Source organism: Rhinopithecus roxellana, chromosome 13 (genome assembly GCF_007565055.1).
Source record: "Rhinopithecus roxellana isolate Shanxi Qingling chromosome 13, ASM756505v1, whole genome shotgun sequence".
Lineage (NCBI taxonomy): Eukaryota > Metazoa > Chordata > Mammalia > Primates > Cercopithecidae > Rhinopithecus > Rhinopithecus roxellana.
This window is the reverse complement of record NC_044561.1, coordinates 51,456,025-51,470,715: the sequence shown is the minus strand read 5'-3', so window position 1 is coordinate 51,470,715 and position 14,691 is coordinate 51,456,025. Positions and strand designations below refer to the sequence as shown.

Sequence of the window (14,691 nt, the reverse complement as noted above, 5' to 3'; positions counted from 1 at the left end):
TTTAATTGTTAAATACTCTGGGACAGAAGGCAAACCAGTCACCCAGCATGCAACAAATACACTGCAGTTCCCCAAACCAGGGGCCAAGGAATGTGCTCAATGCCTGCGTGGAAGCCTCCCAAAGAAATCCACTGGAGAATCGTCACCAGGGATGCCCTGAACTTTCCAGAAATGCTCCTTTACCTCAACTAAAAGATCCTTGGAGTATTTTTCAAAAAAATAAGACGATTGATCTTCATAAGAATTTGAGATTTCAGATTCTGGCACAACAGTATTTCCTTTAATGTCTGAGCCTATAAAAGAACAAGCGCCAAGCTGTAAAGAGAGCTATGTTTTTAAAGGACATCATATTGTGCAAAAGTCTCACGCTCCAATATTTTTAAAAATATATTCCTCTGACAGAAAACCAAAATCAGATCCAGAAAGACCAAGTCAGATTTTCTTCTTCTGACAGGGGTGTGGCTAATGATCAGACAGGCAGAATTCCATCTCAATGGGTATCAATTTAGTTTGTTCTAAGAATTCATCCTGTTGGCCAGGCGCGTGGCTCATGTCTGTCATCCCAGTACTTTGGGAGGCCGAGGCGGGCGGATCACCTGAGGTCAGGAGTTGGAAATCAGCCTAGCCAACATGATGAAACCCCATCTCTACTAAAAATACAAAAAAAATTAGCTGGGTGTGGTGGTGCACACCTGTAATCCCACCTACTTGGGAGGCTGAGGCAGGAGAATCACTTGTATTTTTTAGTAGAGATGGGGTTTCACCATGTTGGCCATGCTGGTCTTGAACTCCTGACCGTAGGTGATCCACCTGCCTCGGCCTCCCAAAGTGCTGGGATTTTACATGCATGAGCCACCAGGCCTGGCTGAGGATCATTTTTTAAAACCAGTGTTTTTTTGTCCAGCATTATGTGAGATCAAGGTATTCTCATGCACATGCCCCCAGTAGCTGGAGTCTTGGATAAGTCTGCGAGATTCTCAGGGCAAGGAAGTGCATCCTCATGGTACGGGCAAAGAATATGGGGCTCCTGGAGCCGCAACTGAGTGAATCAGAGCTGGCGCTGTGGTCAGGCCCAGTGTCCTCCATATAGCATATCAAGTCCCGTAAGAGCAGAGCTGTGCATTTAACAAAATCATCCTTTACATACAAGTCCTTAAAGAGCCGATAAATAGTCTCTTAAAATCCTTAGTAAGCTTCCATGCAATGACTCTTTTTTTTTTTTTTGAGACGGAGTCTCACTCTGTCGCCCGGGCTGGAGTGCAGTGACCGGATCTCAGCTCACTGCAAGCTCCGCCTCCCGGGTTCACGCCATTCTCCTGCCTCAGCCTCCCGAGTAGCTGGGACTACAGGCGCCCGCCACCTCGCCCGGCTAGTTTTTTGTATTTTTTAGTAGAGACGGGGTTTCACAGTGTTAGCCAGGATGGTCTCGATCTCCTGACCTCATGATCCACCCGTCTCGGCCTCCCAAAGTGCTGGGATTACAGGCTTGAGCCACCGCGCCCGGCCGCAATGACTCTTAAAAGTTTTATAACTAGGGAGAGGAGAAGGAAGAAGGACTGAAGAGGACTTCTTGACTTTGGTAAGATCTTTGGTACAGATCTTTGATAAGATCTGAATGCTAGGCTGAGTGCGGTGGCAAGTAATCCCAGCACTTTGGGAGGTAGAGATGGGCAGATCGCCTGAGGTCAGGAGTCCAAGACCAGCCTGACCAACAGGGTGAAACCCCATCTCTACTAAAAATACAAAAACGGCCGGGCGCAGTGGCTCAAGCTTGTAATCCCAGCACTTTGGGAGGCCGAGACGGGCGGATCACAAGGTCAGGAGATCAAGACCATCCTGGCTAACATGGTGAAACCCCGTCTCTACTAAAAAAATACAAAAAACTAGCCGGGTGAGGTGGCGGGCGCCTGTAGTCCCAGCTACTCAGGAGGCTGAGGCAGGAGAATGGCGTGAACCTGGGAGGCGGAGCTTGCAGTGAGCTGAGATCCGGCCACTGCACTCCAGCCTGGGCGACAGAGCAAGACTCCGTCTCAAAAAAAAAAAAAAAAAGAAAAAAAAAATACAAAAACTACCCGGCCGGGGTGGTGGGTACCTGAAATCCCAGCTACTTGGGAGGCTGAGGCATGGGAATCACTTAAACCTGGGAGGCAGAGGTTGTAGTTAGCCCAGATTGCACCACTGCACTCCAGCCTGGGCAATGGAGTGAAACTCCATCTCAAAAAGGAAAAAAAAGATCTAAATGTTGAGAGTTAATCAGAGCTGTAAAGTCCTGTCACAATCGTTCTGCATACCACCTTTTCTTAGGTGCGTGAATATGGGACTTTAGAAAATTCATGAAGGTGTTATCTTTTAAGTTGCAATTTCCTAGACTCTGCCCAGGGAGGCCTTCCAACCAACAGTCAAGGGCCCTTTGCCAACAAATTTATAAGCAGTCCACACACTCTGACACACAGAAACATGGCCCTGGGGCTCTCGTGATCTCCAAAGTTATGCAAATGTCTCCCAAAACATTTCCACTTACACAAAACCTCCTCCTTTATTTACATATCTTCCACAGTATTTGTAAGTTTTCTCCATGATACACCCTCATTCCATGAAACTTCTCCATAGCAATAGGCTTCTACTTGAATAAGGTTTCGCTACCACGTGTTGGTGGTATTTCAAGCTCTTAAAATGGAATTCGGTTGGCATTTTAAAAATCCCACTTATTATTTTCCCTTTAAAAAAAAAAAAAAAACAAAACAAAACTGCAAAATAACCAAGCTATGTGTAGGCAGCAGACCTCAACTGATCCGTGCCGTATTTAGTCATTGTGGTATCTTTCCATACTTCATGATTCAGAGATACATCACCAAGACCAAATCTCATTCCAGAAGTCAGCACTAAAAGGTTTCACATTAACTTTGACTTTAAAAGGGTGCATACTGCTCAGTACCTAGTAACCATGCGTACAGTCTTCTGTTCAGGGACATGTCCCTTCTCAGTAGTGTCTGGGTGGCAGCTGAGAGAATGCGCACGATGTCAGTTCTGAGGAGGGGAATGGCTCTCTCATTGGAATCCTATTAGAAGGACAGAGAAATTTACCACAAGGGAACGATAGGGGAGATGGCTGACTTTTGACATGTAGCCTTCCTTGCTGGTCTACAAAGCTCAATCTCAAAAAGGGCTGGTTCCTTACACATGACCTATGGAAAGAAGCTATTCAATACGTGCAATGAAAACGCTATCCTTGCAAAAACGAACAAGGACTTTTCACTGGCTACCAGCAAATAATGCCCATGAGTGGTTGAGCTGTCCTCTTAGGACAAAATTGCTTGAAATCTATATCCCACCCCTTGGGAAACACCAGTGACTTACCAGAAGAGTACAAATGACTTACCAGACAGGTATAAAACGGGAAGAAAAACAGAACGATTTCCAGATTATTTCTTTGCACAAGAACATTTGAGTCCAACAGGGAGGCACACAAAGATTTCACCTGTAAGTGATCAAATGATATGAGCATTTTCAGGCTACTTTTTATGGTCATAAAAATGAAAGGAACCAGCCGGGCGCGGTGGCTCAAGCCTGTAATCCCAGCACTTTGGGAGGCTGAGACGGGCGGATCACGAGGTCAGGAGATCGAGACCATCCTGGCTAACACGGTGAAACCCCGTCTCTACTAAAAATACAAAAAACTAGCCGGGCGAGGTGGCGGGCGCCTGTAGTCCCAGCTACTCCGGAGGCTGAGGCAGGAGAATGGCGTAAACCCGGGAGGCGGAGCTTGCAGTGAGCTGAGATCCGGCCACTGCACTCCAGCCTGGGAGACAGAGCCAGACTCCGTCTCAAAAAAAAAAAAAAAAAAAAAAAAAAAAAAATGAAAGGAACCTTTCCCGGGAATCTTGAAACTGTGTTATATCACTCAGAAGACAGCCAGAAGCCGCAGGTCAGGAGGGCGTGGGTTCTAGCTCTCGAGGCCGGCAGGCTGCGTGACATCAGAGAAGATGTTCAGCTGCAGACCTCACTGTTCCACGTGAGAGCCGGAGGGGTCTGAACCAGATGGCCAGGTTCTACGATCTCAAATTCTACGATCCCAGAAAGGATCCAACAGGAACCTTAGATTAAACTAAAGCTCTGAAGACACATGGGAAAATAATCCTGATAAATTCAGTAGATATTTTGAGTGTCTTTTCTGAATATAGATAGGTAGACTAGAGATGCATAAGAAATTAGAGCCACAGACAAATGCTCAGAGTTCAGAAGAGCAGAGCTCTTTCAACTGCAGAGAACAATGATGCTCCACAGGAAAGCGGGGCTTGAAGGACAGGAAGGAGCTACACTGAGACCACGAAGAAGGGCAGGAATCGAGAGCCAGTGGGACAGGAGGGAATGGCTGGGAGTAAAGGCACTGAGGCCAGGCCCGGTGGCAGTCGTGTGGCAGCGCAGGGCCTGCAGGGAAGAGTGAGGTGTCATGGCTGGGAGCAGATGGTTAGGCTGCTCTTGAGCTTGGACTATAGCTGTTGGCAATGGGAAGTCAGATTTTTTATTTTTTATTTTATTTTATTTTTGAGACAGCATCTCGCTCTGTCACCCAGGCTGGAGTGCAGTGGCACAATCTCGGCTCACTGCAAGCTCCGCCTCCCGGGTTCAAGCGATTCCTTTGTCTCAGCCTCCCAAGTAGTTGGGACTACAGGCGCCCATCACCACACCTGGCTCATTTTTGTATTCTTGGTAGAGACGGGGTTCCACCATGTTGGACAGGCTGGTCTTGAACTCTTGGCCTAAGGTGATCTACCCACCTCGGCCTCCCAAAGTGCTGGGATTACAGGTGTGAGCCACTGCGCCCAGGCTAATTTTTGTATTTTTAATAAATATGGGGTTTCACCATGTTGGCACGGCTGCTCTTGACCTCCTGACCTCAGGTGATTGACCTGCCTCCGGCTCCCAAAGTGCTGAGATTTACAGGCATGAGTCACCGCACCCAGCCGGGAAGTCAAACATTTTTAAAGCACAGGATACATATGAGCAAAGCTAGGCTTTGGAGAACAAAATCTCTTCGCAGTTGATAAGGACTAGATGGGGAGAGAGTAGGATGAGGATAAGCCAGTCAGATCCAAGAGTAAGAGATAAGCCAGAGCAAGGCCGAGGCGATGGAGAGAAAGAGACAAAGGGGATACTGACGGGGCAGGAAAGGGACACGTTCATTGGGATCTCCTGTGTCCTGATCATTGTGCGAGGCGCTTTTCATCCATTTTTCCACCTTGTCCTCAGAGAGACCCTGTGAGGCAGGTCTACAACCCCCATTGTGCAATGAGAAATGGACTCAGAGGGGTAATTTACACTCAGCTGCAGACCTTCTCACCTGTGAATTCAATCTAAACACTTTAAGATCAAAGTGTGGGAACACCACCAGGTAGCGAAAGATAGCAAGCCATAAAAACACAAGAGCCAGGTTTGGGGAAAAGAGACAAGGATTTGGGAGGTTAGCATTTCTAAGGGCACCAGAAGGGATGTCATTACCAGGGAAGAAAGCTTCCCTTGAAGGGCCTGGAGATGGATACCTGAGGAACCCCGATAATTCAGGTTTGAAAGCAGCCAACGGAGACAGGAGAGCAGGGGGAGGATGCTAAGGGAGGAGGGGGTTGCCACGTGTGAGTGGGCAGTGGCCCCTGTGACACAGGACAGGGGAAGGAGACAAAGACCTGAAAATGCAGCAGACCCTCTGCGTGCAGAGGCCTTCTGAGCGTCATGTGCAGCTAAGCACATTTCTGCAAAGCCGGGGGCAACCAGAAGGGACCTCTGAGGGTGTGAACACTTATTTGAATGTATAAATCTTAATGCCACTTTGGCAGGCCATGGTGGGTGGATCAGCTGCCAGGCAGGCAGTTCGAGACCATCCTGGCCAACATGGTGAAACCCCATCTCTACTAGAAACACAAAAATTAGCCTGGCATGGTGGCAGGTGCCTGTAATCCCAGCTACTCGGGAGGCTGAGAGAGGAGAATTGCTTGAACCTGGGAGGTAAAGGTTGCAGCGAGTCGAGGTTGTGCCACTGCACCCCAGCCTGGGCGACAGAGCGAGACTCTCTCTCAAAACAAAAAAACAAAACAACAACAAAAACTTAATACGTATGTTAAAAAAGCCACCACCATCCTCAACTGCACGAGGCCTCCTTCTCGCCTTGCTCAGCCGTTCATTACCCAGACTCAAGCTTGGTGCACTTTCCTAGATGTCCCTTTGTAGCTTCAGTGACAACCTGCCCATGAGGATGCTGTGCCCACGTGTCACCCCTCCCCATGCCCCGTGAGGAGCACAGCACTCACCGTGAGTTGGTGATCGGTCCCTAGCATGTACTTCTGCTCCTGGCCAGGGGCGTCCCTGCTGATGTGGCTCACCACGAAGACTGAGGCGGGGAGGCGGATGGATGGGCTGGCCAGGACGCTCCCCCAGAGGGCGGTGTAAAACACCTCTTTGCCAACCACCAGCGATAGTCTCAGGAGCAGAGTGTCCGTTCTGTTGATGACAGAGGAGAGGGTTCAAGGGCTCGCCCCGTCTTCCTGAGTCCTGCTGCACACCGCTCTGTGAAAGCTGCATGAAGAACCGCAGTGGATTCGTCTGGCTGGGGAAGCCCCACCTTCCTCACCGCCAGGAGCCGCTGCCATCTCTCACCCTGCTGTGTGTGTCCACCTGCTGGCTGTCACACTGACCCTGGATTTGCTAAAACCAATGTCACTAGGCAGCACGGTGTCCTGGCCAATGGGAAGTGTCTAAGCAGTCATGCGTGGCGGGGCAGAGACCCATCTCTACCCCGGCCGCGCCACAGATGCCGAGGTGCTCACAGAAGGGGGGTTCCACCATGAGAGGGATGGGCAGGCCAGCCACTTCACGGAAAAGCAGAAGCCATTCGTGTATCAAAAACAAGGATATGCCGAGGACACTGATGACTTAAGCAATTAGATGCCACCAACCTGAGCACAGGCAAAAATGTGCCAAATGACATCTGCCTTTAGAAATGCTAGAGGCAAATCTGCCTGGGGCTTCCCACGACCCTGCAAATTCCATCAGTTTCCTTTCAGTCTGCCCACAGCACCTGCATGTGCTGACGCCTGCTCCCAGGCGCTCTTGTGCTGAGGCCGGGCATCGTTCGCACCTGCATGTGCTGACGCCCGCTCCCAGGCGCTCTTGTGCTGAGGCCGGGCATCGTTCGCACCTGCATGTGCTGACGCCCGCTCCCAGGCGCTCTTGTGCTGAGGCCGGGCATCGTTCGCACCTGCATGTGCTGACGCCCGCTCCCAGGCGCTCTTGTGCTGAGGCCGGGCATCGTTCGCACCTGCATGTGCTGACGCCCGCTCCCAGGCGCTCTTGTGCTGAGGCCGGGCATCGTTCGCACCTGCATGTGCTGACGCCCGCTCCCAGGCGCTCTTGTGCTGAGGCGGGGCATTGTTCGCACCTGCATGTGCTGACTCCTGCTCCCAGGTGTTCTTGCGCTGAGGCTGGGCATTTGTTCGCCTCTCATCTTTACCTAGGTCTCCCATGATACAAAGTCAGCACCTTCTCACGCATCCTTTAAGAGAAGCAGCATCACCAGTGGATCAGGGCTCGTTTTTCCACTGACACTGACCAAGGCCAGACCTGTGTCTGTTCGGTGGTGTCCCTGCAGCTGACTGCGGCCCCTTCCCTGTCCACAGTGCACACAACCTGCAGGCTGGGTGACAGCATCTACCAGTAAAGCAGCAGAGGCACATTCCCCCTCAGGGATTTCGCCCCACGAAGGACCTGACTCATTACCTGAAAGGATTCAGTTTCTCACATGCTTCCCATCCTCAAAGACCACAGAAAACAAAGAAAAAGCAACCCAGTGGAACATGTTGGTTCACCCAGCTCGCCAGAGTGGGCCCTCCCGTGTCCAGATCCCGGCTGGGATGTCTCCTAGCTGCAGGACCTCGGACAAGTCTAACATCTGTGCAGGCCCGTGCTCAGCTAAAACACAGGGAGGTAGCCTCGACCCCGTGGAGATGTTGTGAGAATGAAGTGAGAGTCCCCTCGGAAAACAAACAACAAACAAACAAACAGTTTGGCTTGGTGCGGTGGCTCACACCTGTAATCCTAGCACTTTGGGAGGCTGAGGTGAGTGGATCACCTGAGGTCAGGAGTTTGAGACCAACCTGGACAACATGGTGAAATCTCATCTCTACTAAAAATACAAAAATTAGCTGGGCATGGTGGCAGGTGCCTGTAATCCCAGCTACTGGGGAGGCTGAGGCAGGAGAATTGCTCAAAGTCGGAAGGTGGAGGTTGCAGTGAGCCAAGATGGCGTCACTGCACTCCAGCCTGGGCGACAGAGTGAGGGGAAAAAAAAAAAAAAAAACTCAGCCCAGGAGAACAGACCCAATGCTTGGGCCATGCCCCCTGCAATTACTAGTAGGTCCGCTCTGTTTGCTGTCACAGCCCCAGTGCGTATTTGAGCATATGACTCCAGGTTGGCACTCGAAAAATCCCTCAGATAATTTTTTTGTATTTCCTTCAAAAAAAGTACCATCATGTTATATTAAAAATGCATTTTGTTCTCCTTAAAATTAGCCTGAACTTTTTGGAGTCTTGTAAAATATTGTAGGAAATAATGCATGGTACCCTCTTCTTAGAAAAAATAAAAATGAAGAGGCATAAGTAATGGCTAACTGTTCAGAAGAAGTACACAGGGCGATTTAGTGGCTGAGGTTATTGATTGGTCTTCTATTAAAGATTGAGTAAACAAATAGAGCTTGTCTTTGCCCAGCTCTGAAATCATCACAAATACTATAATGTACACGCCCTGGTGTCACAGTTCCCCTTTGCTTAGAACTGCATATTCCCAAAGTATGTTCCATGGAACACTGGCCACTAGAGATGTTCCACCGAAGAGGGGTTCCACTGTCAAAAAGCTTGGGAAATGTTATCTATGTTATCTCTTCAATATTCTGAAAACTGGCTACTAGCTTTCTATTAAAGAAATACACTTTTTTTTTTTTTTTTTTTTTTTTTTTGAGGCAGAGTTTCATTCTGTCACCCAGGCTGGAGTGCAGTAGTGCAATCACAGCTCACTGCAGCCCTGACCTCCTGGGCTCAAGCAATTTTCCCGCCTCAGCCTCTGAGTAGCTGGGATTACAGACCCATGCTGCCACACTGGGCTAAGTTTTGTATTGCAGGTGTAGACAGGGTTTCATCATGCTGCCCAGGCTGGTCTTGAACTTTTGGCTTTAACTGATCTGCCCTGCATGGCCTCTCAGTGCTGGGACTACAGGTGTGAGCCACTGTGCCCAGCCAGTTTTATTTTTTAAGTCTCATTTTATTCTTAAAAAAATGGATGCATGCTAACAATTTAAATGACACCACAGTAGAAACAACAGCAATTGTGACAAACCTTTGGTATGAGAGCAAAATAAGTGGGGTTAAAAATGAAATAACTTCCCATTCAACAAGAGTTCCTCTTATCATCTGGGTTGTTAAATTCCAATATTAGTGTGCAGTTTACAGTCTAGAACTCTGAACTTTTTTTTTTGAGATGGAGTTTTGCTCCTGTTGCCCAGGCTGGAGTGCAACGGCACGATCTTCGCTCACTGCAACCTCCACCTCCTGGGTTCAAGTGATTCTCCTGGCTTAGCCTCCTGAGTAGCTAGGATTACAGGCAGCTGCCACCATGCCTAATTTTTGTATTTTTTTGGTAGAGATGGGGTTTCACCATGTTGGCCAGGCTGGTCTTGAATACCTGACCTCGGGTAACCCACCCGCCTTGGCCTCCCAAAGTGCTGGGATTACAGGCATGAGCTACCACGCCCCGCTGGGAACCCTAAACTTTTAATTCAAAATCAACAAACAGGCCAGGCACGGTGGCTCATGCCTATAATCCCAGCACTTTGGGAGGCCAAGGCGGGTGGATCATTTGAGCTCAGGAGTTCAAGACCAGCCTGGTCAACATGGTAAAACCCTGTCTCTACTAAAAATATAAAAATTAGCTGGGCATGGTGGTTCGCACCTATAATCCCAGCTTCTCGTGAGGCTGAGGCAGGAGAATGGCTTGAACTTGGGAGGTGGAGGCTGCAGGGTGCCAAGATTGCACCGCTGCACTCCAGCCTGGGCGACAGAATGAGACTCTATCTCAAAAAAACAAAACAAAAACAAATACACAAAAAACCAAAAAACATTAAAAAATAAATAAAATAAAAAAACTTCCAAACCCCAAGTATTTCCATCCTTCCTAACTCATCCTGGCTTATGCTCTTTTATGCCTCCTGCAAACACAGCTCCTTCAAATGACACTGGCATGCTCCACTCTTCACAACTGAGAGCAGGTGAGTGGCATGGGCCGGGCACTGCTAACCCCAAGCACTCCACAACTTTGGTTCTGCAGCTGCTTGCCAAAAGGACAACCATGGAAAGCCAAGCTGTCACAAGACAGCACCGTCTTGGTACAATCATCTGAAACTGAAGAGGCAGGGCAGTGACAACAGTGCCCTGTACCGTAAACTGCAGGTCAGAAACAGGGCTAAAGAGGCGGTAAAGAAAAGTCTCGAACCAGCACAGATCATCATCAGAGTGTCTGAAACCAACCAAAAGAAATGTTGGTGCTCGGTGCGGTGGCTCATGCCGGTAATCCCAGCACTTTGGGAGGCTGAGGCAGGCGGATCACTTGAGGCCAGGAGTTCAAGACCAGCCTGGCCAACATGGTGAAACCCTGTCTCTACTAAAAATATGAAAATTAGCCAGGCGTCATGGTGCGTGCCTGTAGTCTCAGTTACTCGGGAGGCTGAGGGAGGAGAATCGCTTGTTTCCGAGAGGTAGTGGTTACAGTGAGCCAAGATTGTGCCACCGCACTCCCGCCTGGGCGACAGAGTGAGACCCTGTTTCAAAAAAAAAAAAAAAAAAAAAAAGATATGTCAGCCAAGTGGGGTAGCTCATGCCTGTAATCTCAGTGCTTTGGAAGGCTGAGGCCAGAGGATTGTTTGAGCCCTGGAGGCTGAGACTAGAGTGAGCTATAATCCTGCCACTGTACTCCAGCCTGGGTGCAGAGCAAGACCCTGGAATTCAATGTGATCTTGTGTGTCATGCACACTGCAAGTCCCCAGTAAAGGGTCCATTTGTTTTCTCTACAATAGGGGCCCTAAGAGGGTACGTCTTCCCCCTCACATGGTGACACTGTGGGTAACTGTAATGGGACAGGACATCATGGGAACCCTGCACCACGGCCTCCCTTATTAATGAGCTCCAAAAGAAAAACAGAAGAAAAGAAATGTCAATAAATATTTTTCAACTCTTTAAGTCAGGGTTTCTGAACTTCCACCCCATTGACATCTAGGGGCAGGTCTTTGCTGTGGGGCACCTGTGTGCACTGTAAAACGTTCAGCAGGCCCCTGGACTCTACCCACTAAATATCAGTAGCACCTTCCCCACCCCCAGTTGTGACAACCAAAAATGTCTCCAGATATTGTCAAATGTGTCCTGAGAGGCAAAATTACTACTAGATTAAGAGTTACTGGTTTAAATGGAAATATCTGGTCAGCTAGTTGTTGCCTTCTTAAAAACCATTTAAAACATTCAGCTCTCCTCATCTCCTTAGAAGAAGGTTTTAGTGCTTTCCCTGTTCTAATCTTGTTTTCTTAGTACAGCAAACAACAGCTATGTAGCTATTTCATGGGCACTTAAAAAAAAAATAAAAAAAAAAGGATTTCTTACCGTAATAGGTTATCTGCAGACCCCAAAGGGTTAGAAAGCCAGGGTGGGTAATAGGTCCTAACAGGGGCCAAAAGTTTCATTTCTTATGGTTCACTAAAAACCACACACCAGGAACAGCCTCCACCTACATGAAACCTGTGAGTCACCCCAGCCTTCACCCGCTCAACCTAACTCACCACTTTGCAATTTCTACCCACGTGCTCATCATGATCCCCTACTGCACCCTCCCTTTCTGCTCTCTGCACATTTGTTGGGGTGTTTCACTCAATTCCCAAGCACTTTTTTTCTTTTCTTTTTGAGATGGAGTCTTGCTCCGTTGCCCAGGCTGGAGTGCAGTGGTGCGATCTCAGCTCACTGCAACCTCCACTTCCTAGGTTCAAATGATTCTTCTGCCTCAGTCTTCCAAGTAGCTGGGATTACAGGTGCCTGTCACCACACCTGGCTACCCAAGAACTTTTGGGAACAGTTACCAAACTGTCTCAGACTAAAATGGACACGGCAACCAAAAAGTCTTACACAGTCACTTCAATTACTGTGGCTGCAACACTCTGGCTCAGAGATTACTGTATAGCCTTTCACCGGCATCCACCTTGCAGAGCTGATAACTAATCACTAATGGGTGCCACACTGCATTTGGTTTTCTGTCACAGCTAAATCAATTCAGTGATTCATGACGCTTTACTTGGCTCTTGACATTGACATTGGTTCAATGTCAAGAAATCACAATATTTGGAAAAAAAATCAATGTTAAGCAACTTTAACAACTGTTCAAATGAACCTTCATTTATCAACTAAGAAAACAAACAGGCCGGGCGCGGTGGCTCAAGCCTGTAATCCCAGCACTTTGGGAGGCCGAGACGGGCGGATCACGAGGTCAGGAGATCGAGACCATCCTGGCTAACATGGTGAAACCCCGTCTCTACTAAAAAATACAAAAAAAATTAGCCGGGCGAGGTGGTGGGCGCCTGTAGTCCCAGCTGCTCGGGAGGCTGAGGCAGGAGAATGGCGTGAACCCGGGAGGCGGAGCTTGCAGTGAGCTGAGATCCGGCCACAGCACTCCAGCCTGGGCGGCAGAGCGAGACTCCGTCTCAAAAAAAAAAAAAAAAAAAGAAAACAAACAAAAACACTCCAACTATTTCCACTTCTAGTGTGATTCACACAGATTTAAAAGATCACAGTAAGCTTTAGGGAACTAATGTGTTCATCCGTCCAATGATGGAAAAATCACGTAGGACATATACTCACACATCTGTCATCAGAATAGAAACATAGCAGAACTTCTAGAAAGGGCCTGGGATTAGGAGTCCATTGGCATGGAGTCTGGTAATGTCCTCCAGCTGCCTCCTGTGTGACCTGGACGGCTCATTAACTCAACACACACTTACCAAGTCTCACCGTGTACCAGTCACAGGGCTTGGTGCTGGACTTAAAACTGCAACGAGACAGATTCTGCCTCCTAAGGTAGAAACTGGAAAGGTGGATTCTCCTCTGGGAAATGGAAAGCCAACACCTGGTCTACGTGAGAGCTTGAAATGGTTAAAGGGCAATGTTTTGGTTATATCTGTCAAGTCCTGATATACAGCTCATGAAATGCACCCTTGGCCACTTCCTGACTAACCCTTCAAACCATTCTGATTACTTGGTTTACTTGAGGCTGGGGAAGCTGTGCAAAGGGACCTGGATTGATTCCTGGGTTCCACTCCAGCCTCCTGCACCCTTCAGTCACAGCTAACACCACAGGAAAGGGTGACCTGACTAGGGCCTCCAGCACAGGAAAATGTGAGCAGTGCATTGTATAATCACATGGAAGCTTTTACAAGCACAAAAGTCACCAGTGACTGAACATGGGCTCTTAAAACAGGTCCCATTAACAGAGATGAATCACTGTGGCATCTCTCAGAAGAGTTAATAAGCTGGAAGTGAGTTCTTACTTTATAATTCTCCAGAAACAAAGGTCACTGTGTATACTCAATAGTTTTTTTTTTTTTTTTTTGAGACATAGTCTTACTCTGTCATCCAGGCTGTAGTACACTGGTGCAATCTCGGCTGACTACAACCTTCGCCTCCCGGGCTCAAGCTATTCCCCTGCCTCAGCCTCCCAAATAGCTGGGATTACAGGTGCATGCCACCATGTCTAGTTAATTTTTTTGCATTTTTAGTAGATACAGGGTTTCACCATGTTGGCCAGGCTGGTCTTGAACTCCTGACCTCAAGTGACCCACCTGCTTTGGCCTCCCAAAGTACTGGGATTATAGGTGTGAGCCACCATGCCCAGCCATACTCAATAGTCTGAACAGATACACATTTTCTCCCATTTCTAAGCAGTGATTGCAAAAAAAAAAAAAAAAAAAAAAAAAAAAAAAAAAAAAAAAAAAGACATGAGCTTTTGCGCATATGAGTGTTACAGATTTCTTCAAGGTGCAATTGAAATCTGTCAAGATATTCTGCTTCACATCACACTAAATTGCCTTTTCAAGCCCTGCCCTGGCTTTGCTTTTTAATTTAGAAGCAGCCTAATTTAATGGAAAGAAGAAGGACTTTAGAATCCGATACGGGATGGGCGCGGTGGCTCACGCCTGTAATCCAGGCACTTTGGAAGGCTAAGGTGGGCGGATCGCTTGTGGTCAGGAATTTGAGACCAGCCTGGCCACCACAGGGAAACCCCATCTCTACTAAAAATACAAATATTAGCTGGGCGTGGTGGCACACACCTGTAATCCTGACTACTTGGGAGGCTGAGGTGGGAGAATCGCTTGAACCCAGGAGGCGGAGGTTGTAGCGAGCCAAGATCGCACCACTGCACTCCAGCCTAGGCGATAGAACACGATAGAACAAGACTCTGTCTCAAAAAAAAAAAAGAATCCAATAGATACAGTGGAATAGTGGAATAGAATCCCAGCTCTGGGGCTCGCTGACTGTGCGAGTGGGAAACCTTCTTACCCTCTGACCCTCACCTGTAAATGGAGGTGACTCCTAGAGCAGAGGAATTCATCACGCAATGTG

General features: G+C 48.3%; 1 protein-coding gene across 2 annotated transcripts in view; it reads right to left on the bottom strand.

The window, feature by feature from the left end:
• DOP1B (DOP1 leucine zipper like protein B) overlaps positions 1 to 14,691 on the bottom strand; it is a 124,047-nt gene that overhangs the window by 68,899 nt on the left and 40,457 nt on the right. For both annotated transcript variants that reach the window (XR_004052763.1, XM_030915409.1), the window contains exons 5-8: positions 6,303 to 6,492; positions 3,380 to 3,478; positions 2,936 to 3,059; positions 184 to 293 (exon numbers count right to left, since the gene is read on the bottom strand). Coding sequence is in view for 1 of the 2 variants with exons in the window: in XM_030915409.1 (XP_030771269.1) it covers positions 184 to 293; positions 2,936 to 3,059; positions 3,380 to 3,478; positions 6,303 to 6,492 (523 nt within the window). In the remaining variant the exon portion in view is untranslated. The remainder of the gene's footprint in view (positions 1 to 183; positions 294 to 2,935; positions 3,060 to 3,379; positions 3,479 to 6,302; positions 6,493 to 14,691) is intronic.